This window comes from Equus asinus, chromosome 7, assembly GCF_041296235.1.
Source record: "Equus asinus isolate D_3611 breed Donkey chromosome 7, EquAss-T2T_v2, whole genome shotgun sequence".
Lineage (NCBI taxonomy): Eukaryota > Metazoa > Chordata > Mammalia > Perissodactyla > Equidae > Equus > Equus asinus.
The window spans coordinates 101,692,783-101,716,662 of record NC_091796.1 but is presented as its reverse complement, the minus strand read 5'-3'; the positions used below and the strand labels follow the sequence as shown (position 1 = coordinate 101,716,662).

Sequence of the window (23,880 nt, the reverse complement as noted above, 5' to 3'; positions counted from 1 at the left end):
CTTCATGGAGCTTACATTTTAGCGAGGGAGACAGACAATAAACACATAGCCATATTAAATGATGTCAAGTGTGAGCAGAGCAAATGAACACAGTGCAGGGGCTGGCCCCATGGCCGAGTGGTTAAGTTCGCGTGCTCCGCTGCAGGCGGCCCAGTGTTTCGTTGGTTCGAATCCTGGGCGCGGACATGGCACTGCTCATCAAACCACGCTGAGGCAGCGTCCCACATACCACAACTAGAAGGACCCACAACGAAGAATATACAACTATGTACCGGGGGGCTTTGGGGAGAAAAAGGAAAAAAAATAAAATAAAATAAAATAAAATCTTTAAAAAAAAGGAACACAGTGCAGCGTCATGGAGAGGACCATCTGGGGAGGCCTCTTGGGGGAGGTGATATTTGAGCCATGGATGAAGTAAGATAGAGCCACGTGGATATGTGTGGGTGGCATATTCCAGGCAAAGGCCCCCAAACAGAGTGTACTTGGCAATGAAGAGTGAAGCGAGGGGAGCAGTGAGGTCATGAGGGGTCAGACTGCACTGGGCCTCCAACGCCCGCGTCAGGACTTTGCCTTTCACTCTGTGTGGGACGGGAAAGCTTTGGAGGGCTTTTGGCAGGTCTGGCTTCTGTTTGAACAAGATTATCCTGTTGAGATGTTGAGAGTAGTAGTCACAGAAAGGAGCAGGCCAAGTGACAAGGCGACAGCAGCAATCCAGGTAGGAAATGCTGGTGTCTTGGGCCAGGATGGTAGTGGTGGAGGGGTGCGAAGCAGACAGACGCGGGATATGTTTTGGAAGTTGGGCCATTATGATGCACTGACGAACTGAATATGGGGTAAGAGAAAAAGAAAAGAGTCAGGGATGCTCCCAAGGTTTTGGGCCTGAGAAACCGGAAGGATGGAGTTGCCAGTACCTGAGACGGGAAGATTGGAGAGCAGCAGGTGGAAGGGTGGGAGGAGAGTGATCAGGAACGGGATTGGCCGTGCTAAAAGATTGAGGAGCCTATTAGACATTCAGGTGGAGGGGAGAGAGGGTTTCAAGGAGGAAACAATAAAATGCGTCAGCTGATCGGAGAGGCCAAGTAAGATGAGGACTGAGAACTGACATCGGATCTGGCAATGTGGAGGTCCCTGGTAACCTTGCTCTAAAGGGGACCAGAATATTGGGACCATGGCTGGAGGCGGATGAGGAGGTCTAGGAAGGTTTTTGCATTTTAATTGGTTTTTGTCTCATTTTATTTTGAAGTATGGGAGCTAATACATCAAGTTTGAAGCTAAGGGTGGTGATCCAGAAGAGAGGGGACAATTATAGAAGCAGAATTGGATTATGTGATAAGGGATGGGATCCAGGGCACAGGTCGGGAGTTGATCTCAAATGGGAGTACGGACCGTTCTCCTCTGTCGCCGAAGGGAAAGCAGAGGTAGGTTTGCAGTGGGAGGATGAAGAAGTTCTCTTTTGATTGCTTGAGTTTTCTCAGTGAACGAAGAAGCAAGGTCATGAAATGTAACCATCGTGAAGGCATGAAGAGATAACTATTATAAAGACTGATGACTTCAAAGTGTTGAAAATGTATTCACTTTATTTAGTATTTTCAGTTAAAATAGAAGGGTCAAAAATAGTGCAGTAAAGCAAAAGAAAAAATAAGTAAATTGGACTTTATCAAAATTAAAAGCTTTTGTGCATTAGAGACTATCAAGAGAGTAAAAAAAGCCACAGAATGGGAGAAAATACTTGCAAATCGTTTTTCTGATAAAGGTCTTATATCCAGAATATAAAAAGAATGTTTACAATTCAATATCAAAAAGACAAACAACCCAAATAAAAAGTAAGCAAAGGACTGGAATATAGATTTCTCCAAAGAAGACATATAAATGGCCAGCAAGCATATGAAAAGATGCCCAGTCACAATGTAATACCACTTCACACCCACTAGCATCACCATCAAACACACACATACATACACATACACACACACACACAAAACAGTAAGTGTTGGCAAAGACGCAGAGAAATTGGAATCCTCATACATTGCTGATGGGAATGTAAAATGACACAGCCACTATGGAAGACAGTTTCGCAGTTCCCAATATGTGAAACATAGAATTACCATATGACAGCATTTCCACTCCTAGGCACCTACCCAAAAGAAGTGACCACAGGGGTTCAGACAAGAACTTGGAAACAAATGGTCATAACAGCTCTATTCACAATAGCTAAAAGGCGGAAACAACCCAAACGGCCATCAACAAATGAATGATTAAACCAAGTGTGGTCTATCCATACAACACAATATGATTCGGCCAAAAAGAGGAAGGAAGTAGTACTGACACATGCTACAACATGAATGGACCCGGCAAACACGCGAAGTCAAAGGAGCCAGACACAAAAGGCCACATATCATATGATCACACTTACAGAAAATATCCGGAATAGACAAATCCATAGACACAGAAAGCAGATTAGTGACTGCTGGGAGCTTTGGGGACAAGGATAACGGGGAGTAACTGCTTAATGGGTGCAGGGTTTCCATTTGGGGTGATGAAAGAGTTCCGGAGCTAGATAGAGGTGAGGCGTGGACAACATCATGAATGTACTCAGTGCTTTAAAATGGTTGCAATGGTAACTTTCTGCTGTGCGTATTTAGCCACAATAAAAAAAATAGTGCAATTATATTCAGATTACATTATTTAAAGGGATGAAATATATATGCCATTAAAATAAACCTAAACTAATTTCTCATTCTGTGTAATTCTGGGAATTGTGGGATTTTTGGAGCTGGGAAAGACCATAGGGATTGACTGCTTATGCTTAGATTGTAAAGTTAGTTTGTGGAAAATATTCAGCGACTTTCCAATTATCACAAATATTAGAATTATTCGTCCTGTTACATGAATTTTTCTACGAAGAGCTTTGCAATTCTCCCTGACTCATTGACTGGCATACTGACCCTGGACTCAAAAAGCAATCTGACTTAACGTGACTCAGAAAGCATCAACTGCTCTAATTTCTTTCCATTTCTAACACCATTGGTATTGGGGACATAACAAATCGCATAAATTCATTAGCCGACATGCTAGAATAATATATAGTCTGATTTTCTTCATGCTACAAATTAAATTATTATAAACATTAGTGTACAGAATACTTAGACTAAGAATGAAACATTAAATCAATATTCGTGCCATGAGCTACGCACAAATACGTTATCAATTTACCTTTCAAATATAGTTTTAATGAATTAGTGACCCATTGCCATTGAGCTTTTTATAATGATTCTACTTAATAAAATATTTATTTGTGGGAAGAAAAAAAGAATTTTCCAAAAACTGAAAAAACACTTTTTTAAAGCAATTTTTCGGATTACAAAGTTAAACTCATCTCGAGCTCTGTGAAGTGACATCAGATCTTTCAAGTTTCACTGCGTTTCAGGATTGTTCCTGAAGAGATACTCAGCCTGTAATCGAGAGAAAGGAGAAAAGCCAAGTCAATAATTTAGAAGATACTACAAGATATTTATTAGTCATATATTTGTACTATTAATGTTTACAATTTAAAAATGAAATACATGAATCTTTTACTTTCAAATGAGTAATGAAAAACCTTATTATAAATTGTGAAGGTGTTAGAGGCTATTTCCCAGATAACCAGACACGCAATTTCTCTATCTCAACTGGCTTTCCACATTTTATTTTCAAATTGATATTTTTTTAAAAACCCAAAACTTAAATCTCTTACCAGGAAATCAATGGGATCATCCGGTCTGACCTTACAACACTCATTCAGACCCTGCATAAGCGTTGGCATAACGTAGGTCATTAAATAATTCCTCAGGGGAATAGACTGGGCCTCCAGTAATTCTCTTTCTTCTCTTTTCACTTCCTCTAGTCGTCTGTTCTATAAACAGGACATTTGGAGGAGGGGTAAACAGACAGTCAGAAAGGGGCAAACACTTTCACACGACTCACCCCAGAGTGCATTAGAATCAGAGACTGCTCTAAATGTGCACCATGTCGCAACAAAGATGACACTTCCAGTCAGCAAAGAAAAGATGTAAATGGTGTTATAACAACTGCCTAGTCATTTAGAAAATAATAAAACTGGATCCCTACCTCACTTCTTCAATGAAAATAATTTCCAGCTGCCCAGATGAAGCAAAGTAAAAGAGAGAACGAGAGAAGTGCTAATAGAAAGTCTAGAAGGTATTGGTCTGGTGGACATGTGCTAGTCCTTGCTCAGCATACGGCTCCCCCTCTCAGGAATAATAATTCCAGATTTCCTTTGAGAAATCTCCCTTCTCAGCCTAGCAGTTTAGGTGGGACTTAAGGTCATTAATCCAGCCTGCCTCCTGGCCATGGACGTTAGCTAATGACGGGCACATTGGGCAGATCCTAAGGATGATGACAACATGGAAGGCAGAGCAGAAAGAAGGATCCCAGGTCCTTGGTGACACCATCTGAGCCACTATATCAAGCCTCAGCTAAAGCCAGCTCTATCCCTGGACTTTTCTGTTATGTGAAACCATACATTTTCTTTATTTCTAAGCCATTTTGAGTTTGCTTTTTTATCACTTGCAAGATAAAGAGTCCTAACTGATATTATTTGTTTGAAAAGAGGTCTTGGGGCCAGACCCATGGCTGAGTGAATAAGTTCGAATGCTCTGCTTCGGTGGCCTGGGGTTTGCCGGTTCAGATCCCGGGTGTAGACCTACACACTGCTCATCAGGCCATTCTGTGGTGGCATCCCACACAGAAGAACTAGAATGACCTACACCTAGGAGATATGACTATGTGCTGGGGCTTCGAGGGGAAAACAAAGAAAAGAAAAGAAAAGAGGTTCTTCCCAGCAAGACAGCAATGGGAAACCAAACCCAGAAATCAAAATGGGAAAAAGATGGATGGATTTGACTTCATATAAATAAAAAACTTTTTATAGCCAAAAAAACCCCACCATAAATGATGTTAAAAGATAAATGATGAGTTGAGAAAAACTATTTGCAACATATTATAAAAAGCCAGGATATAATGGGAGTACACACTAGTTGCCAGGCACTGTCTGGGTATTTTTACATATATCGGCTCTTTAATCACCACGGTGACTCTATGAAGCAGGTACTGGCATCATCTTCATTTTACAGATGCAGAAACTGAGACAGGGAGTGACTTGCACAGGGCCACATACCTGTACGGAGAGCCGAGCAAGAATTGGACTCTAGCAGCATAGCCTGGGAGACAGACTGTTGTCTCCCGGGGCCATTCCTGTTTCTATTACACGACCTTATCAGGAGCTGTTCTTACAAAATCATAAGAAAAAGACACATAGCTGAAACCCGGGCAGAGAAATCGTGCAACCTAAGAAGAAACATGAGTGCCTACCTAACACAGGAAAAGTTGCTAAATTACTGATCAGAGAAGTGCACACTAAAACGACGAAATGGGTTTTGGTTATCAGATTGGCCTCTGTGAGCAAAATGGAGAAAGCGGGGTTGGAGGAGGTGTAGGGAAACACACGGTCAGACAGGATGTGAACTGGTTTATCCCCGCTGGAGGGCAGTTTAGAAATGCGTGTCAAAAATTAAACCATGTCTAGTCTGACCTAGCAAACCTTAAAAATTCACGCTAAGGAGATAATCAGGCATCCCAAAATGTGTGCATGATGACTCCCTTCCTGCCTTCCTTCCTTCCTCCCTCCCTGCCTTCTTTTCTTCCTTCTCTCCCTCCCTCCTTTCTTCCTTCTCTCCCTCCCTCCTTTCTTCCTTCTTTCCTTACACAAATATTTGTTAGGTGCCTATCACATGCCAGGCACTGTTCTAGGCCTTAGAAATATAGTAGAGAAAAACACAGACAAAAATCCTTGTCCTCATGTAATTTAAATTCTGTGCAGGGAAAAGACAATAAATGAGACAGATATACAAAATATATAGTACATTAGATAGAATAAGGGCAAAGAGGGAAATTAAAAAGTATAAAAGGGAATATGACACGTTGTAGGGAGGGGGCAGGGGCTGAAGTTTGAAACACGATATCCAGGAAAGGTCTTATTGGAAAGATGACTTTTCACCAAGACTCGAAGCAAATGAGGAAGTTGGTCACCCAGATGGTGCAAAGAAGGGCACTGGGGCATTATTTAAAACTGGGAAATACTAGAAGCAGGCAGGTCACAGAGGACCTTGGGGGCCACAGAAAGGAGTGGGCCTTTGCTGTAACGGGGATGGACAGCCTGTGAAGAGTTTACACGGAGACTGGCCATGGTCCATGTGTATTTTAGAAGGGTCTCCTGGCAGCTGCACAGACACAGCTTGGAGATGGACAGGGGTGGAGGTGGGGAGACCAGCGAGAAGGCACCACGTATTTCCGGCAAGAAACATTGCCCCTGACCAGGAGAGGTGGAGAGCTCTGGGTGGATCTGAGTGCTATTTTAGGAAGCAAATAGGGAAGACTCAGGAATCTGGGGAATGAGGAGGATGGAATGAAGCTGACCACCCAGGGTAGATGGGTAAATCGAGGAAAATCAAGCAAAATCACAAGGGTGACATGCAGCAGATGCGACACATTCACACGGGTGCGTGTTATTAATACTACTGGCAGTGGCTGGTTATTGTTATCGTTACTATTTATACTAAGCAAAAGACCCTGGGCAGCTTTAAAAAAGTAGTACATATGACAAAACAAACAAAAACAGAAAAACAAAAACTTGTTTGGGGCATTTCTGTGACATTTCTCTATTAGCAAGATAAGAAGTGCAACTGGCCTAAACGACTCTGCAGGGCCCCCCTACTACCCATCCACATGCACACACATGCGCACACATGCGCACTCACCCACTCCTCCCAGCGAGCAATCTTCTCTGCCATCTCCAAGGCTTCCTTGCGTTCGCGTCCCGCTTCCTGCACGGCCTCCCTGGCCAGGCTTTCCTCGGCAGCTCGCCGCTCCTCTTCTGCCTTTTCTTCATCCGTTAAACCGTAATTTCGAGGCTTCCCAATCTCTTTGATGAGCTGTTTGATAGCAAGTCTGTTCTGAGCATCTTCAAGCTTTCCTACATCTTTAAATACCAGGAGAGAGGCAGGGGACCAAGGCATGCTTACGTTCTCAGCCCGCCTGCCATGGGGAAAATTCGTTACTACTACAAATGGGTGATGGTAAGTTATGTAAATTACCACATTGGGGTTTCCTTTGCTAGTTTCCAGCACAGTTCAGAATTTCTCATCTCAATGGCAAATATCAGATCGGTGTGTGGGGGTCCCGGGGAGGAAGACTGGGGCTTGGTCTTTGAGTTCTGACAGTCACTGTTGATTTGACGGGATGGATGGGGGAATGGATCTCCTCAAAAGGAATGAGTTCTCCATTCCGGGAAGCATCCAAGCGGAGACTGGGATACTTCTATGGGGCTTTCCTCAGAAGGAAGTCCCGCTCTTGTTGGAGGTCAGGCAGGCTAACCTCCAGGTTTCTGCTGTTTTCCGTTTCTGAGAAGCAATGATTCTGGGACATTTTTTCGATTCATTAAAAAATTAACCATTTCGGTTAGCCTACTTGAACAGGAAAAAGTCCAAATTCCAGAATATCTGACCAATGTTAATATCAAGACCAAAAAAGAAGAAAGAAAAGCCTGTTGGTAACAACGAGTTCCCCCGCAAAGTCACAAGGTAGTAAATTCTCTATCACTCTCTTAGGTTTGCTCCGAAGGGGTCTGCATAGAAGCATTTTGGGGGGGTCTGCCCTGTGGCTGAGTGGTTAAGTTCTTGCGCTCCGCTTTGGCAGCCCAGGGTTTCACGGTTCGGATCCTGGGTGCGGACATGGCACCGCTCATCAAGCCATGCTGAGGCGGCGTCCCACATGCCACAACAAGAAGGACCCACAACTAAACATACACACCTATGTACCAGGGGGCTTTGGGGAGAAAAAGGAAAAAATAAAATCTTTAAAAAAAAAAAAAAAGAAGAAGCATTTTGGTACTGAGTACCTCCAGACCTTCCTCTGGGTAACCTCTCACCCTGCCCCATGCACAGCCCCGCTGTGCTCCCCTCCCCCACCCCCAGGTTTGTACTGTTTCACCTTGACCTAGACTAGAGGCACCACCTGGTTCTAACACTAGAAGAGGGGAAGACCAGGGCCAATGTATCAGTTGGTGGATGGCAGCAAGCCCATAAAAAAGCAAAAAAAAACCACCCCAAAACAAAACAAAAAATCCCTCACATCTGCCAGCTCTTCCTTGCCTGAGCTCTGACATTTAAATGTATTTCTCCTCGTTTCTTCTAGTAGGGTAATGACAGCCTTCACGTGCTGGCAAGTGCTCTGAGGCATTTTTGAAAAGGCTCCCTTTTGGAGGACAAGCTCATACAGAACAATGCTGCCCCAGCAATTCTTCTGCCCTCACCCTGGCGGGAGAGAACTGCCCATTAGACAGGGATGGACACCTGACCAAACCCTGAGCTCCGACTTGTCCTTCTAGGCATGCAGAATTAGGACGGAAAGAGTCACGTCCAGCTCTCAGTTTGGCTCCTAGTGTGACATGGAAACTTCGGGGCTGTAGGGTAGCCCCAGTACCCCACATGGGCCAGAGAGGGGAGAGAGGTGCTGGTCCACAGAGTGAGAGAGTAAAGAGATATTGAGAAAGAAGTGGAGTCCAGAGATGCAGAGAGAGAATGCAGGTGCCAGCATTTTTCCAGGGCCCCATTCCAGATCCTCTGGGGCTGGGTTGCATTCCTGACCTTGACACCCTCCCCCACCATGGCCATGCTTATGATACATTTCTGCCCTTTGCTTTTACGTTATCTCCTGGTTGTCAGTGTGGAGATGAGACCAAATGTGATGGGTACAGAATGAGACAAGAACACAAGGGCCACTCATCCATTCCTCCCCATCATTTCTGTCTTTCTCAACGTTTCTCCCTGGGGGGGTGAGCTGCCCTGTGTAAAGGTCAGGAGAGGCTCTGTGAAGAGCACCAGTGCCCTGCAATGTTATGGGGACAGAACGCTATCCTCAAGGGAGCTGGGAGAATGGTGCAAAGCAGCCGGCAGCAAACACACATATCTTTGAAGTCCCCTTAAATAAATGCCAATTTGGTATTCGACTTCATAATACATCCACTTGTTTTCATATAACAGTAACACCCCCTCACCACCAAATCCTCAAGTAGAAGGACTCCCCAGGAGGAGTGCCCTGTTTATCCTGTGACTTCCCCAGCCCTGGCACATGATCCTACTTTCCTGTCCTCCCCCAGCCCTATGACAGATGTGCACCGGGACTGGCTGGGGGTCCTGACCCTCGGCAGTGGCTCTCCACATTCACATTATCCTTGAGTTCATTTCATACCAATATGTATTGGGTGGATGTCAAGTTCATCAAAATAGTTTAAGACAGTCTCATCTTCGGTGTTGATGTCCCGGTAGTTGCTCAGTGACCGGAGGAACCAGTCTTGGCTGTAGTGGGTCCCTGCCACGACGCTCTCCGGCAGATTCATCACCCGCTCCTTGAGGAACTCGTCAGAGGCGTCCAGGGCACAGACGAACTCTGGGGAGAGGAAGAAGCTGCTGAGTTAACCCAATGACAGTGGAGCTAACTAGCGGGTGCTGGTGGACGGGCCACTGTTTAACCAAAACATCTAGTTACCAGCTGGAACACCTCATGTTGCCACAAATGGCCTGACAAGTTGGCCTTCTTGCTGCCTCTCACGGAGGATAAAAACATGCACATCGCTGATGTTTTCAGAGACTACCCTTTGAGGCCCAACCAGTTGGTCTTTTGTGAGATCTATTATCTTTCTTTCCCTCCCTCCCTCTCGTCCTTCCTTTCTTTTTTCTTTCTCTGCTTCCCTCCTTCCTTTCATAAAAGCAGCAGAAATTGTAAATAGGAAATCTCTAATAACCCTGTGGTGTCTATCCTCAGCCTCCCAGTCAAGTCTCACCTTGCCTCTTTGCCAACCCAGTGTCACAGGCTCTCAGAGACTCATGACTATGAGTGAAATGCTCTGATTGCCTGTTTGCCAAATTAATGAAAACGAAGATTCCTCTTGAGATTTTAATTTTCCATGGATCCAGCTCATTTACTGCCATTGGCTATGAAACAAACATCTATGTTCAATACAACATAGTTGGCGCTTAGTGAATGTTTGACACGTGGATCATATTCATGATGGTGATCATTTCATTGACCTGTGATGTTCTTTTAAATTATAAAAGTAGTTGTTTCTCCAGCTTCTAAGACAAGTTCAATGGATATTTTTTGAGTGAATGAATAAATGATTAAAGGGTGGATCAGTGAAACAAACTTTCTAGGTGAGTTACCATTCTCAGATGTTCTCAACAGGACCAGAGTGCACTGGTGGCCAGATCAGTAGCCAGGTGTCTTGAAAATAACTTGCTGCCTATAAGAACCTGGCAAGGGCCAGCCCGGTGGAATAGTGGTTAACTTCATGCGCTCTGCTTCCATGGCCTGGGGTTCGCTGCTTTGGAACCCAGGTGTGGACCTACACACAGCTCATCAAGCCATGCTGTGGTGACATCCCACATATGAAATAGAGGAAGACTGCCACAGATGTTAGCTCAGGGCCAATCTTCCTCCAAAAAAATTAATTAATTAAATAAAATTAAAATATAAGAGCCTGGCAAAGCTTGGGAATGGTTTGATTTTTATTCTGAAATTGTATTGGTTTGCCACATAATAATGCCATTCTCACTTAATTGCATTCTATTAAGGCTTCTTGAGTGGGTGAGAAAAGAAAGTGAACCCGGCAGAGCCCAGAGCAGGGTATGCACGTTAGGTTCGTGGAAGACGTGTGAACAATGTGTTAACAGTGACAACAAAGGCTGAAGACACAGCTGACGGAAATAACCTATCGATTCATAACCAAAGTCTGATACGCTACCACTATTCCACCTCTTTTAGTTGAATTTAGATGCTCATCTTTGACCATTTGATTTTCATGAGTAGCTATATTTTGAAAAGGAAAGGAGTCATCTGGATGATTCCTCAAATGCTGGTATAGTACTTAAATTGAAATAATGGCAGTAAATTCACTGGAAATTGAATCTGTTTAAGCTCCATGGTGTCAGACATCTAGATGAAAATTTAATTCTGTTAATAATCTAAGAATTTCAAAATATAATACTCTTATCTTCTTTTCCAGTGATTGAGAGAAGGAAGATTCCAGTTAATCAAATATTGTGAATAATAAGTGATATACTTGGCTTCCAATTTTCAAAGAATTTTAATGTGATAAAATATATTTCCCACTATATGGTATTTGTTTTTTTACATCTTTTCTCTTAAATGATTCAGGAAAAACTTCAGGATTTTGCAGTATCTTGAGATATTATTCAGAATGTCTACTGTCCTTTTACTGGCTAACTGTGGATGGCAAGCAATAGATTTCTGCCTGGTAAGGTGATACATAACAAGGAGGTCACTGTATTTCACTATTTGGAGTCATGTGAAAACCCGTATTTTAACAAAATTTCCATATTCATCAGGTAGGTACAACTTCAAACTTGTCTCTTTCAACTAGGAGATCTGAAAAGAATCAAGCTGGACATAGGCTAACAGCAGTGGAAAAATGCAATGATTTACCAACAAGAGATAATACCACCTAGGAGTGGGTTACCGTAGATTCGAATGTTTCATCATTCAAATCAAGCACTGACCGATGCTTGTATTAGTCATGCTTTTTATTTTCTGTATCTAACGATGTTTTGACATCTTGGGGGGTCCTTACAGACCCAGGGAGAGACTGCCCCTTCCAGGCCTAGCTAATACCTAAAGATGGTAAACAACATGCTTGGGAGCATGCCTTTCACAGGTGAGTCAACCAGCCTCTTTACATAACTCACACACCAAGCCAATATTTCCCCTGCTTTAAGTCATCCCAGGGCCAGGTACCAGACAACTAGAAGCCAAAGCCCACTGGAATTACTCAAATTAGCCAATTCTCTAAAAAAGCTGTCACCTCCGCCCTGCCTTGTCTTTCCCATGGAAACCTCAATAGAGACTATGTCCAAGACTTTCCCATCTCCTGCGTCTGCCTCCTGACCAAGCCTGGTGCCTTCCCGTGTGGCCCTGCATGGTGTGGCATGCCCTCCTCGTCTGGGGAAATGTGAGTAACAAATTCTTCTTTCAATGGCATTAACCTCTCATGTCATCACTCAGTCACCTCCATAAACTAAAATTCCAGGGTGCAAATGAGACAATGCTCTAATTTCTTTCAGGAAGATAGAAAATGATGACAATTTCTGGAAAGAGGGTAATTTACTGAGAAGAGATGAAACATTCCAAATATATTACATCTGAGACATGTTTGGACTGTGTCTAACAGAGAGGGGGCAGTCCAGGGGACCACGATTAAGCATCATTCATCATTCTACTTCTGGGCCTCCATTTCCTTATCTCAGGGAGGGGTTCCATTAATTCTGTTTTTGGAGGCAGTGGAGTGAGAAAACCTGAGTTTGAATTTAAGCCCTCCTATTCACCAGCGAAGTGGACTTGGAAAAGCCTCTGGGCTTCAGCTTCTGGATCAGGTAAACATGAGAGTAATTCCTGATTTGCAGGATGGTGGAAAAGTGTGTGGTGCTGGTCACGTGATAAATGATCAGTTAAGCTGAATTTTAAGCTGCCTCAGCGAGAGCATGAGGATTTATGACGAGGTTTGCAATGAATGAATATTGCGCAGAAGTGATAAACTCTCATAAACTGGACAGACCTGATTTTTCTGAGTAATCAACTTTACTTTTTAACCTTTTCTGAGGCTAATACATAAATTAATGGGAAATCTGAGACAAGTCATCCCTTTGGCATTTCATGCGCCTGCCACAAGTTTCAGAGCCCTCAGGCAAACAATAAATATCCATCCCTGACGATGACTGCTTTCTGGTGGTCTCAGTGCTTCCAGAAGCTTCCTTGAAAGCTGTGCCTGCACCCAGAGGAGGAGAGGATTACAGCCATGAACTGACTCCCCCCGGGGACTTTGACACAAGTGAGCAGGCCCTTCTGAGTTACAACCTTGTGCTAAGTTGCTGAAAATAGCTGTTGTTGTATTTACCAGGTGACCAAAAATTACTTTCTACGATTACACCTCATGTGAATCGATTTTAAAAAAACTTTTTAAAGTTCACGGCAAGGTCACAAGAAATGCCTGCTAGATACTCAGTGTATCCTTTTTCGTGGAATAAGTTGTTGACGCTTTGCTTTCAAGGGTACATTGTGAAACCTCTGTATAAATATGTGATAGAATAAACTTGCTGTGGAGTTAACAGTGAACTGAAGAGCTTTTCACTCAACGAGTCTCAATTCTGGATTCTGGATGTCTCCCGGAAAAGATGAGGACATCGCTAGCACCTAAAATAGCAGGAAGGAGCAATGATCCAGTCCCTGGTGGTCTCACCAACGGACTCAGAAGTCAGGGCATTGCCAGGCTACGTGTTGTTTATAACAGGTGGGAGGAGCAGAAATGAACATTCTCCAGGGGACTTCTGTCCATTTCAGAACTTTAGTATCCCTAATATTTACCCCCCAATGCATTCTCTAGTCTGGAAGTTTGTGTTTAAGCATATCGTTCTACTTTTTTTCTAAAAGACAAGATCTACTTTATTAACATGAAAAAGATGGTTCGGGTACAAAAGAGATATCGAATGGCATTCCTTTAAATATGACCTTGGAGAAATATTTTCAACTTACCAGGTATGATTAGTCTATCAAAGGGAAGCATTTTGCCTCTGACCTCTTCTTCCTCCTCCTCATCTTCTTCTAGTAAAACAAAATATACATCATCATGTTTATTACATGTTATTACATGGATAGCTCGGCGAAAAATTCACATATTTTTAACTCAAACTTACGATTGAACAGGTCTTTGGCTTGGTCGTAGGTCTTTGGGAACCCATCTAATACATAACCTTGATTCCTACAAGGCATAGATTTTAGCTTTTCTTTTATAAATCTAATTATATATTGATCTTCTAGTTGGCCTAATAAAAAGAAAAAAAATATTACCGTGGAGTCACATTTTACATAGGGGTTACCTTCTAAAGTCATCTCAAAAATTGTTGTGTAGTCAAAGTTACCATGGAAAATCTCTTACTTTTCCCTTAAAGTTAAAAATCCGTGGTTCTGTATTTTGGACATGACACATGAATTCTGAAAAAGTAGGAGAACCCAGTGAGCTTGTCTACAAGAAAGAACAGGAGCAAATGCTCTTCTTGGCACTTCCAGAATGCTCTTCTGGGGTCACAGCTTTTGGGTTAAGTTGACTGAGGAGTAAGTAGAGAAATCCAGAGTGTTCCCACTTGCCAATGGAGTTTACTCCATTCTGTTTTGATATTATGCCGCTTTAACCTTAATATATAGTAGTAATAAATGCTTCCGTTGTGAGAGTTAAGCGAGATAGTATTCACGTGTGTTGCTAACGTACAATTTATTCATAGGAGGTGCTCAATAAATATCTGCTGCGTTTGAATAAAAATAAAGCTTGATCTGACCCTCACGAACCCTGTTCTCTTCAAAGCTGTGGAAAAGAACATGGCGCCCCTGCTCCCTGAGTTTTCTGACCTTGGCCCCACTGGAAAGTTCTCTCTCAGGCCCTGGATGCCAGGTTCCTGCAGTTGTTTGGGGAGTTTGTTCTACAACTGGCACAGCGGTTAAAGGACAACACAACGTAGCTGCACCACAATATTCATGTATCATTCCATCGTAATTATTGGACACCTGTCACTTCTAAGACACAGCCCTGCCCCTACGTTGCTTAGTACACACAGTACAGTAACGTAAGTTTGGCAAGTTTGAGAAGATCTCCAAAGCTCCTTCTAGGGTATGCACTGTACTTTTAGTTTATCAGTGGGCCTTTATATAAAATAAATAGTTTTGGGCCTTTTTTTTCTACCATTCTATTTTTTTTTTTTTTGAAACCAACTGCAGTGTGTGATTTTTCTCTTTTCTTAAAGATTGGCCCTAAGCTAACATCTGTTGCCAATCTTCCTTTTTTTCTCCCCAAAGCCCCAGTGCATAGTTGTATATTCTAGTTGTATGTCATTCTAGTTCTTCCATGTGGGATGCCGCCACAGCATGGCTTGATGAGCAGTGTGTAGGTCTGTGCCCAGGATTCAAACTGGCAAACCCTGAGCCACCTAAGCGGAGCACATGAAGTTAACCACTCGGCCACAGGGCCGGCCCCCCCATCATTCTATTAAAGACAATAAAATGATTTAACTAAAACACCTCTCCTGGGCCAACCCCGGTGGCCAAGTGGTTAAGTTCAGCGAGTTTCACTTCCATGGCCCAGGGTTCGGTTCCTGGGTGTGGACCTACACTGCTCTGTTAGGACCATGCTGTGCTGGTGGCCCATATACTAAAAAACAGAGAAAGATTAGCTCAGGGCAAATTTTCCTCAGCAAAACCAACAAATAAACAAACAAACAAACACCTCTCCTTTCTTCTATCTCTCATTGTTATGTGAATCATTAGACAGTAATTGATTCTTTCAATTAGACAATAATTGTGTCTTTCAGAAATTTATAGAAGAGTAAAAAAGAAAAATAATCAAAGGTATTATTTAACATAATAAAATTCCTTGAAATGATTTGACATTAATTCCCAGGAAAGTTCTTAATAGCGCAAAGAAATAAAGCCAAAAAAAAAAAAAGTCAAAGGATTCCCTAATATTCAAAGACAAGTTTTATCGAAGCAGTCTATTTTCAATTTTCAAAGGCTTCGTTGGTAAGGCGGAGGCACAAACCCAGAAGTCTGGCTTTGGTCCCCTCCAACGCATCCCTGGGTTTCTTTCAGGCAGTGGGTTCTGCCATTCGTTTCTGTTGGCTTCAGAACATAAGTGTTCAGTGTGCAAGAAGGGACCTCCAGCAGCGGTGAAGGATAACTGAGGACTGTGAGTGCACAAGGGGCCAAGCCCAGGGGCCTTTCTCTGGAGAACACTGACCTGAGTCGGCGTTGAGTTCTTGGCAAGGGGACTGTCATTTCTGCTTTAAAATGAATACTGGACAGCCTTTTAAAACTCACGGCTGCTTCTTCTTCTTTGAAAATTTTAAGTCTATCTTTCAAATACCAGAAATGTTGAAAATGCTACTATTAACCCATATTCATAATCACTAAAACATGGTTTAAAAACAGATAGCTGCAACCAAGTTTTAAAAATAATGCACGGACAGTGTAAACACCAGGAAATGCATACCTTCACAGCCGTTTCTCCCACCCACTTTTTATTTTCAAACTCACAGACAAGTTCAAAGACTATTTTAATGATCACCTGGAATGCCACCAGCTAGACTCAATGACTCCACAGCGCTTTTGAGATATATAAAGAGAGCACAAAGAATCCTAGCTAGCGCACTCTAGGCTGTAACCACGCCCCTGTCTCGGCTGCACCATCAGAGGCTCTTCGGAGAGGACTAATGAGTAGGACACGGAGGTGCCTCGCTGGGAGGTTGTGAAACTTGTCCTGCTAGAATCATTGCAATCATATACTAACCAGTTGGGTCAGATGAGGGAGAAGCGAGCTAACCCGTGTCCGCCTGCTGTGAAATTGCTATTGTAGTTCTGTGCAGTGGGTTCAAAGGTCTTGCTTTATCCAAACATAATGGAGGTCCATGTTCTAGTTTCAGGTAAATATGAATAGGAAGGATTTTTGGACCGACTTGAAGAAGACAAAAATACCTTCCTAAGGTTAAAGGGGATGGAATGGACTGTTCCAGCCCTGTGGGCAGCGGACAGGTGGGCATACCACGGGGAGAGGGGAGACGGAGGGATGCTTGCTGTTCTGAAGACTTTCCGTTCCCCCAAAGACCACTTCCTCTGCTCCCTCCCAGGGCCTCTCTGGAGAGAGGCTGCTGACCCAGTCTGGACTCTCTTGCATGTGAGGGAAGAACAGAGTCTTCTGCCAAGGGCAGGCCGTCCTTGAGCTTGGGCGCTGCAGTGACTGTTCTCAACTCGGTACTGTCTATGCTATAATTCTTGTTCCATGTGGTCACCTCCCTGGGCATGAAAAGAGCACAGTCAGTACTTCACAGCGTCCTATTACATGATGTCCTTGGATAAGACTTTTCGGTCCTTGCTATGTAAGTCTCTGCCAATACGTATTGTCCAGTGTTTGTCTCATCCTGTTGGCCTGAATAATAGACGTTCTCTCCTCTCCTCCAAGGGCGGCATAGTTCACTGCCCCCAGAGCCTTGTTTCTGGCCTGATACCTCAAGCTTCCAATGTATGCATATATGGCCATGTATACCTGGATTCCTAAAAATTCCAGTCCCCAGCCCTTAACGTCGCTTTGCCTGATTTCCTTCCACAGGTGTTCTCACAATGGAATGTCTTATCTTGGGTTTTTTTCTCTTCCCCCAAATGGTGGGAGCCAGGACTCTGTTAGACTCTAAAACCTGGACAGTGACTCGTAAATGTCTCCTGGGCGAGATGGAGACAGTGTTACAGCTCCGAGTATTAATTTGTGTTTTTTTATATACCTTCCTTTTCCTCCGGGAAATCTCTGGAATTGTAAATTCCATTTCCTCATGGCCCAGCCCACATCAAAGCAGAAACCAAGACTCAGATAATCAGATAATTAAGTGGACACTCAGTGTATGGGACAAAACCACCTCCTCCACCCCCAAAACCAGATTGGAGTGGGGGAAGGAGGTGGAGGGGTAACCTGGGCCTCGGAGGAAAGCATGGCGGGGGTGGAGTCCTTGAAGATGAGCAGCTGGGAAGGGGACCACCTGGGTGATGGGCCAGAAGGCCAGAGAAGGGGCGGGCAGTCCAGGGCAGAGCCTCAGGGGAAGGCGGTGGGCGGTCCTCAGGGGGTGGATCTGTGAGGGGCCCACAGAAGCACATCCCCAGGAAGGAGCAGCAAGCGCCCACGCCATCCCATCGGCCCCCCAGGGCCAGTTTACACACCTCTCCTTCTCTCCTCATCCCCACCTGCCCCAGCCCAACCCTGGAGGATCAGAAACAGCCACCAGCAAGATGGGAGGAGTAAGTAAGAGGAAAAAACACAAATGTGCTTGAGGGGGTGGCCAGGGGTGAAACCCTACTGAGTAAGAGTCCAAGCTGTTGGTCACATTGGACCGGTCTACGGATGATACTAGTACAACCAATTTGATGGAGGATCTCCACTAACTATAGAGATGAAATGGGGGGGCTGGCCCCGTGGCCAAGTGGTTAAGTTCACACCCCTGCTTAGGGGGCCCGGGGTTTTGCTGGTTCAGATCCTGGGCGCAGTCCTAGCACTGCTCATCAGGCCATGCTGAGGCGGCGTCCCACACAGCACAACCAGAGAGACCTACAACTAGAATATACAACTATGTACCAGGGGGCTTTGGGGAGAAGAAGAAGAAAAAAAAAACAAAAAGATTGGCAACAGATGTTAGCTCAGGGCCAATCTTAAAAAAGTTAAAAAAAGAAATGGTTTTATTTTTCTAATAACTTCTACTGTTTTCCTGCTGGGTAGCAAGCTCCCTTAGAGACATGTCAGTTCAAAACCCAGTTTGTGATTCTTTGATTAGAATGGACTTTTTAAAACAAGAATCAGCAAAGAGGCTACTTACTTATCATCTAAAAGTTGCAGTGGGACCCGCCTGAAATTCCGCTGAAGGGTGGGGAAAGAATGAGTCCAGAGTTTGAGTTTAAAGTGACACTTGACTGTGATTACTTTGTTCAAAAACCTGGTTTATGTTACCAAGCGAGTAAGACAATTTTTCCATTTATTTGTATTTCTTCCTACATGAATTATGGGTCCATGTTATTCATTTATTTTTTTTTTTGTATTCAGGATTTACTGATTTTCTTATTAGTTTGCTTGAGCATTTTATATACTAAGGATATTAACTCCTTGTCATATTGGTGGTGACAAATAAAAATGGCAAGCAATAGGATATATTGGAGCATATGAGGAAGCCATTTCGTGTAAACCTAATTTGGCCTGACCTCCAAAAGGGCCTGACCGAGGCTGTTGAGCACACATTGTATATCTGCTTTAGAGATTCCCTATGGCAAGAACAAAGGCCCTTGAGATAAAGGTGCAACTTCCCTCCCCCTCCCAACGTTGGAATTTCCTTAAGGGTTAAGCATCTTTCCTTAGGCTAGGAACTGATTGCTGCGCTCACCTATGACCACCCAGCTCGAGACAACAGACTTGCCTCCTGCTAGGCCCTCTGAGATAGCAGACCCACTACCTGCTGTGTCCATCAAGCGCTGTGCCAACAGGGCAATCTTGTGACTATTGTGGGAGGGACATTTCAATCATATGTGAAACGTCCTGTTTGGGGGTATACAACCACTCTGTATACCTCACTTCTTTGGTGCCCTTTCTTCTTTTGGGAAGAAAGGCCCTGGGCCATGGTCCTCAGATTTCAGCTCAGAATAAACTCTCCCAAATTTTCATTTATAGATTGGTTATGGATTATTTTCGTCGACGGTGGCAAACATTTTTTTCCTGGCTTATCCTTTGCCTTTTAAGTAATGATTTCTGATGCTTATGAAATATTTATGACTACACATTTGATTTTTTTTTTTTAACTTAGGTAGTTCTTTCCCATCTTATGGTCAGATAGTCACCAAAACTTTAATGGTGATTTTTTTTCCTGGGGTAGGAGATTATGAATGAGAGTTCTCTGTGGTTGTTATAATTTCTGTACTTTACTTTTTCTAGCAAACAAACAGTCTTTCATAACAAGAAAAAAACACTGTTAACCAGACTGGCGCAGCCCCATGCTGCGTGTGTGTTACCCGAGTTCTGCTCCATGCTTTCTTTGATGCCGTCCAAGAGCTCCTGCGCGTCTTCCACATTCTCCTCTTCCTCCTCCTCTTCACCTTCTTCTTCGCCTTCCCCTCCATCTTTAGGTGCGACAATCGCCTCCTGCATACCACAGGGATATTCAAGTCGGATGATGCCTGCGTTGATGTGCTACTCACAGATCCACTGACAAGTGATCCTGGAAAAGGCTGGTACCCAAACAGGGAACGCGCTCGAGACAGGCGTCGTGCGTAAGTTGTCAGGATGTGGGTATCTGCAAAGATGGATGACAGCCTCGAGGCTTTTCTTTCTCTATTTTAGGAAAATAATCTATTTCTGTGCTAATGCTAGAACTGCTTAAGAATCAACACTTTTCTAGGTATCAGGTTGTACCTTACTTGAAGGAAACACGTTTTGTAGAAATCAAGACTTTTAGTAATCACTTATGGAAATGTAGGTCAGTATCTACCATTCCCAACAAAATGATAAAAAGCAATTAATTGGGGAGAGGAAGGGGAGACAGAGCATGGAGGATTTTTAGGGCAGTGAAACTACTCTATATGATATTATAATGGTGGTTACATGTCACTATATATTTGTCCCAAATTCATAGAATGTACAACACCAAGAGTGAACCCTAATGTAAACTATGGACCTTGGGTGATAATGACATGTCAATGTAGGTTCATTGATTGTAACTACAGTCATGCATCACTTAATCATGGGGATACATTCTGAGAAATGAGTCCTTAGGTGATTTCGTCATTAAGCAAACATCATAAGGTGCACTTACACACACCTAGATGGTACAACCTACTACACACCTAGGCTGTATGGCACTAACCTTATGGGACCACCATCGTACATGTGGCCGATCGCTGACTAAAGTATTATGCCTCGCACGACTGTCACGGCCTACTCTGGTGGGGGATGTTGATAATGGGGAGGCTGTGTGTGTTGGGGGGCTGGCGGGCTAGTGGATGCACAGGAAATCTCTGCACCTTCCTCTCAATTTTGCAGTGAACGTAAAACTGTTCCAAAAAAATAAAGTCTTTTCTTAAAAAAGCAGCTAATAAACAGTCTGATAATACCCTGAGATACATACATCAAGGAGAAAAAACCCTCAGAATGTTCCAGTTGACAGAGAGAATACAAGATGGATTTTAAGCAACAGCTGGAGACAGACTAAATTTCAACGGCAACCCATGAAAGGCGCTTCCATCTCACAGAGGAAAGTCCTGTGGGATGCTGTGTTTTCATAACAAGGGACAACAACAAAATCCAATTAAAATAATAAATCTCTTTGGAGGGTGCCATGTAAAATTAGTGGCTTCTTTATTACAAAATGAAGAAAAGCATTTTTTTTAAAGATTGGCATCTGAGCTAACATCTGTTGCCAATCTTTTTCTCTTTTCTTTTTTTTTCATTCTTCCTCTTCTCCCCAATTCCCCCCCAGTACCTAGTTGTATATTCCAGTTGCAGGTCCTTCTGGTTGTGGCATGTGGGATGCCGCCTCAGTGTGGCCTGACGAGCGGTGGCATGTCCGTGCCCAGGATCCGAACCGGCAAAATCCTGGGCCACGGAATTGGAGCGTGCGAACTTAACCACTCGGCCACGGGGCCAGCCCCCAGACAAGCATTTTTTAAAATAGAAAAATTCCCAGTAACGTAGTTAAAAGTGTTACCAGTTTTGCTATGGCTTCGGAAATGACGTCCTTCAACTTGATGTGGTGCAGTTTGTAGTGTTTGGACAGTGCTTCAGCAATGCTGGATTTTCCCACAGCAGGAGGCCCGAGAATGCAAATCTTGATGGGCTGAAAGGAGAGAATAAGGTTCATGTAGCGAGCTCTGAACCATCTGTAGCCCGTGTTTTATGTTAGGGGTGTGCCTTCTTGAAAGTCTCCAGATCGGATCCTGCAGGCTAACTCTCGCGCCTCCCTCAAGACTCCAGAGTCACTTCCCCCAGGTACTTAATGAGCAGCTACTATGTGCACGGACCTGGGCATGGCGGGGATACCACACTCAACAAGAGGTGCTCAGGGATACCTCCAAAGTACTAAAAAGCAGTGCTCGGGTATTACATGCCAACAGTTTCACGCTTACTGTGTTACTCCTGTAAAGATAACAAAGAAAGAGAAGAATCTCTGGTCCGGTGTAGAGGGTGCTTGATTTGTTGCCTCAGGAATATTGTTTCTGGACTGAACTTTGCCTTTAATTATACTTTCCTTTATAACACAGTTAATTTATTCCAGTTTTTAAAAATATAATTTTTTTTTTTAAAAAGCCACCATTTCTTCTGCTTGAATGCAAAAGAAGCTCGGTCATCTTCATAATCAGTGAGTCAATGTCTACTTCTAACAGAAATAAAAATATCAGTTACAAACAGTCATATCTTTCAATGTGGTCCAAACAGTGGTGAAACTGAGAGGTCTAGTATTTTGCAAGACAAATTTTAAAATTTAAAAAAAGTTTTTAAAAATCATGCCAATGCAAAGGATTTCCATTGGCAGAGTGCCCGTATGATTAAAGATTACATAATTTCATCCACGAAGTTGGCTATTGGTATTATGACTACCATTTGTCAGGCGAGGACACCAAGGCTGGGAAGGAAACAGGCAGGGACGTTGCAGTGGTGCTGGGCGAGGAGTGGTTCCTCACATGACTGGTTCCACTGGGTTAGGGACAGACACTTTCAGGGGGATGGGAACCTCCAAGATGGCAAGCAGTGGAGGGAGCAGGTGTCAAGAAAGCAACTCTGGAGCTGAGTCTGGATGGGCAGGGCTGGGCTGCTAGGTGGCCTTGGTGAATGCTGAGGTCCAGCTGTCAACTGAGCAGGTTCACATGCCTCGTGCTGTCCACACACCAAGGGCGAATCTGTCTCCTGAGATAGGTTCGCCTCATCCACATACAGAACCAGAATGCCAGCTTGTTCACTTATAATGAGAAGGATGACTGCCAGGGAACTCAGCACAGTCCAAGCGCACACGTCTGGGACATTTACTCCCTCAGGGCAGGCGGGCATGGAGGGTTGCTGATGGGCTTTGATCAGAACGAGGAGAGCTAGATGAACGGATGTGTAGCGGCATCAGGTCAAAGTGGCTTGATGCATCTGTCTCTGAGGCAGGGACAACTTTGCTTTGCTAAAGGAACTGGGATGGTGGAAGCCCTAGGCTCAAGGCTCCATCTTTTTGGATGTTGCTGGTATGTCACTATCTACACTGCCCTCAGGAGTGTTTCCTGTTCTATGCTACTATGCTGGCCAGTGCCCCGAGGGATGGATAGACTGTTTAATTTTTACACATGCTTATTCTTTCCTTATTCCTTCTAGCATGTTCTGTCCCATCTTGCTAATCAGGAACCATATGGTCTCTTTTTTTTTTTTTTTAAGATTTTATTTTTCCTTTTTCTCCCAAAGCCCCCTGGTGCATAGTTGTGTATTTCTAGTTGTGGGTCCTTCTAGTCGTGGCATGTGGGACGCCACTTCAGCATGGCTTGATGAGCAGTGCCATGTCCGCGCCCAGGATTCGAACTGGCGAAACCCTGGGCTGCCGAAGCAGAGCGTGCAAACCTAACCACTGGGCCACGGGGCCAGACCCAGGAACCATATGGTCTCTTTAAGGCGTCTTGTCTTATCTCTACCCTAACTGTGGGTTGTTTTACAGTTGGCCCCCAGAGGACAATAGCAGTCTACCCTCCTGAGTTGGGGTGATGTATGCCCTAGGGTAGTCTCCAAGAACAACCACCACGGGCATCTCAGATGCTTAAAGGGGTCATTGTTCCTTTTGCTAAGCGGTACATCTTCTACTTATTTTTAGTGAGTAAAACGTTTTTCAGGAGAATCTGGTTCTGAGGATACAATGGCGACACTGTACCTGCTTGTATGGAGTGTTCCCATGCTCAAGGGTAATTACGTTTATGACGCACCTATTACTCATATCTTACTCTACAGTTTTCAAAAGACTTTCTCACATGTTATCCACTTCCATCCTAGGAACGCTTTCCTTGGGTAAATCCAAAGATCTGGGCAAGGGTGCATTTCGCTGATTTCGGAGAGGGGTGCGGTGGCTCTGCAGTTAGGCCCTCTGGTTAAGTGTGCACCCTAGCTAGTTTGACTCCCTGACTAGCTGTGTGACCTTGAAGGCTAAGGTCACTTCTTTCTGAGACTTCCTA

At 43.9% G+C, this 23,880-nt stretch overlaps 1 protein-coding gene across 4 annotated transcripts in view; it reads right to left on the bottom strand.

The window, feature by feature from the left end:
- Positions 1–1,556: 1,556 nt before the first annotated feature.
- Positions 1,557–23,880, bottom strand: part of AK7 (adenylate kinase 7) — a 61,197-nt gene continuing 38,873 nt past the window's right edge. Inside the window, exons 11-18 of one of the 4 annotated variants that reach the window (XM_014843455.3) lie at positions 21,396–21,524; positions 19,705–19,834; positions 13,821–13,949; positions 13,660–13,728; positions 9,307–9,504; positions 6,816–7,036; positions 3,734–3,892; positions 1,557–3,452 (exon numbers count right to left, since the gene is read on the bottom strand). In XM_014843455.3, the coding sequence (XP_014698941.2) occupies positions 3,414–3,452; positions 3,734–3,892; positions 6,816–7,036; positions 9,307–9,504; positions 13,660–13,728; positions 13,821–13,949; positions 19,705–19,834; positions 21,396–21,524 (1,074 nt within the window). In that variant the 3' untranslated portion in view covers positions 1,557–3,413. Of the gene's footprint in view, positions 3,453–3,733; positions 3,893–6,815; positions 7,037–9,306; positions 9,505–13,659; positions 13,729–13,820; positions 13,950–19,704; positions 19,835–21,395; positions 21,525–23,880 lie in introns of those variants that run through there. The other 3 variants (XM_014843456.3, XR_011504765.1, XR_011504764.1) reach the window with 3 other exon arrangements.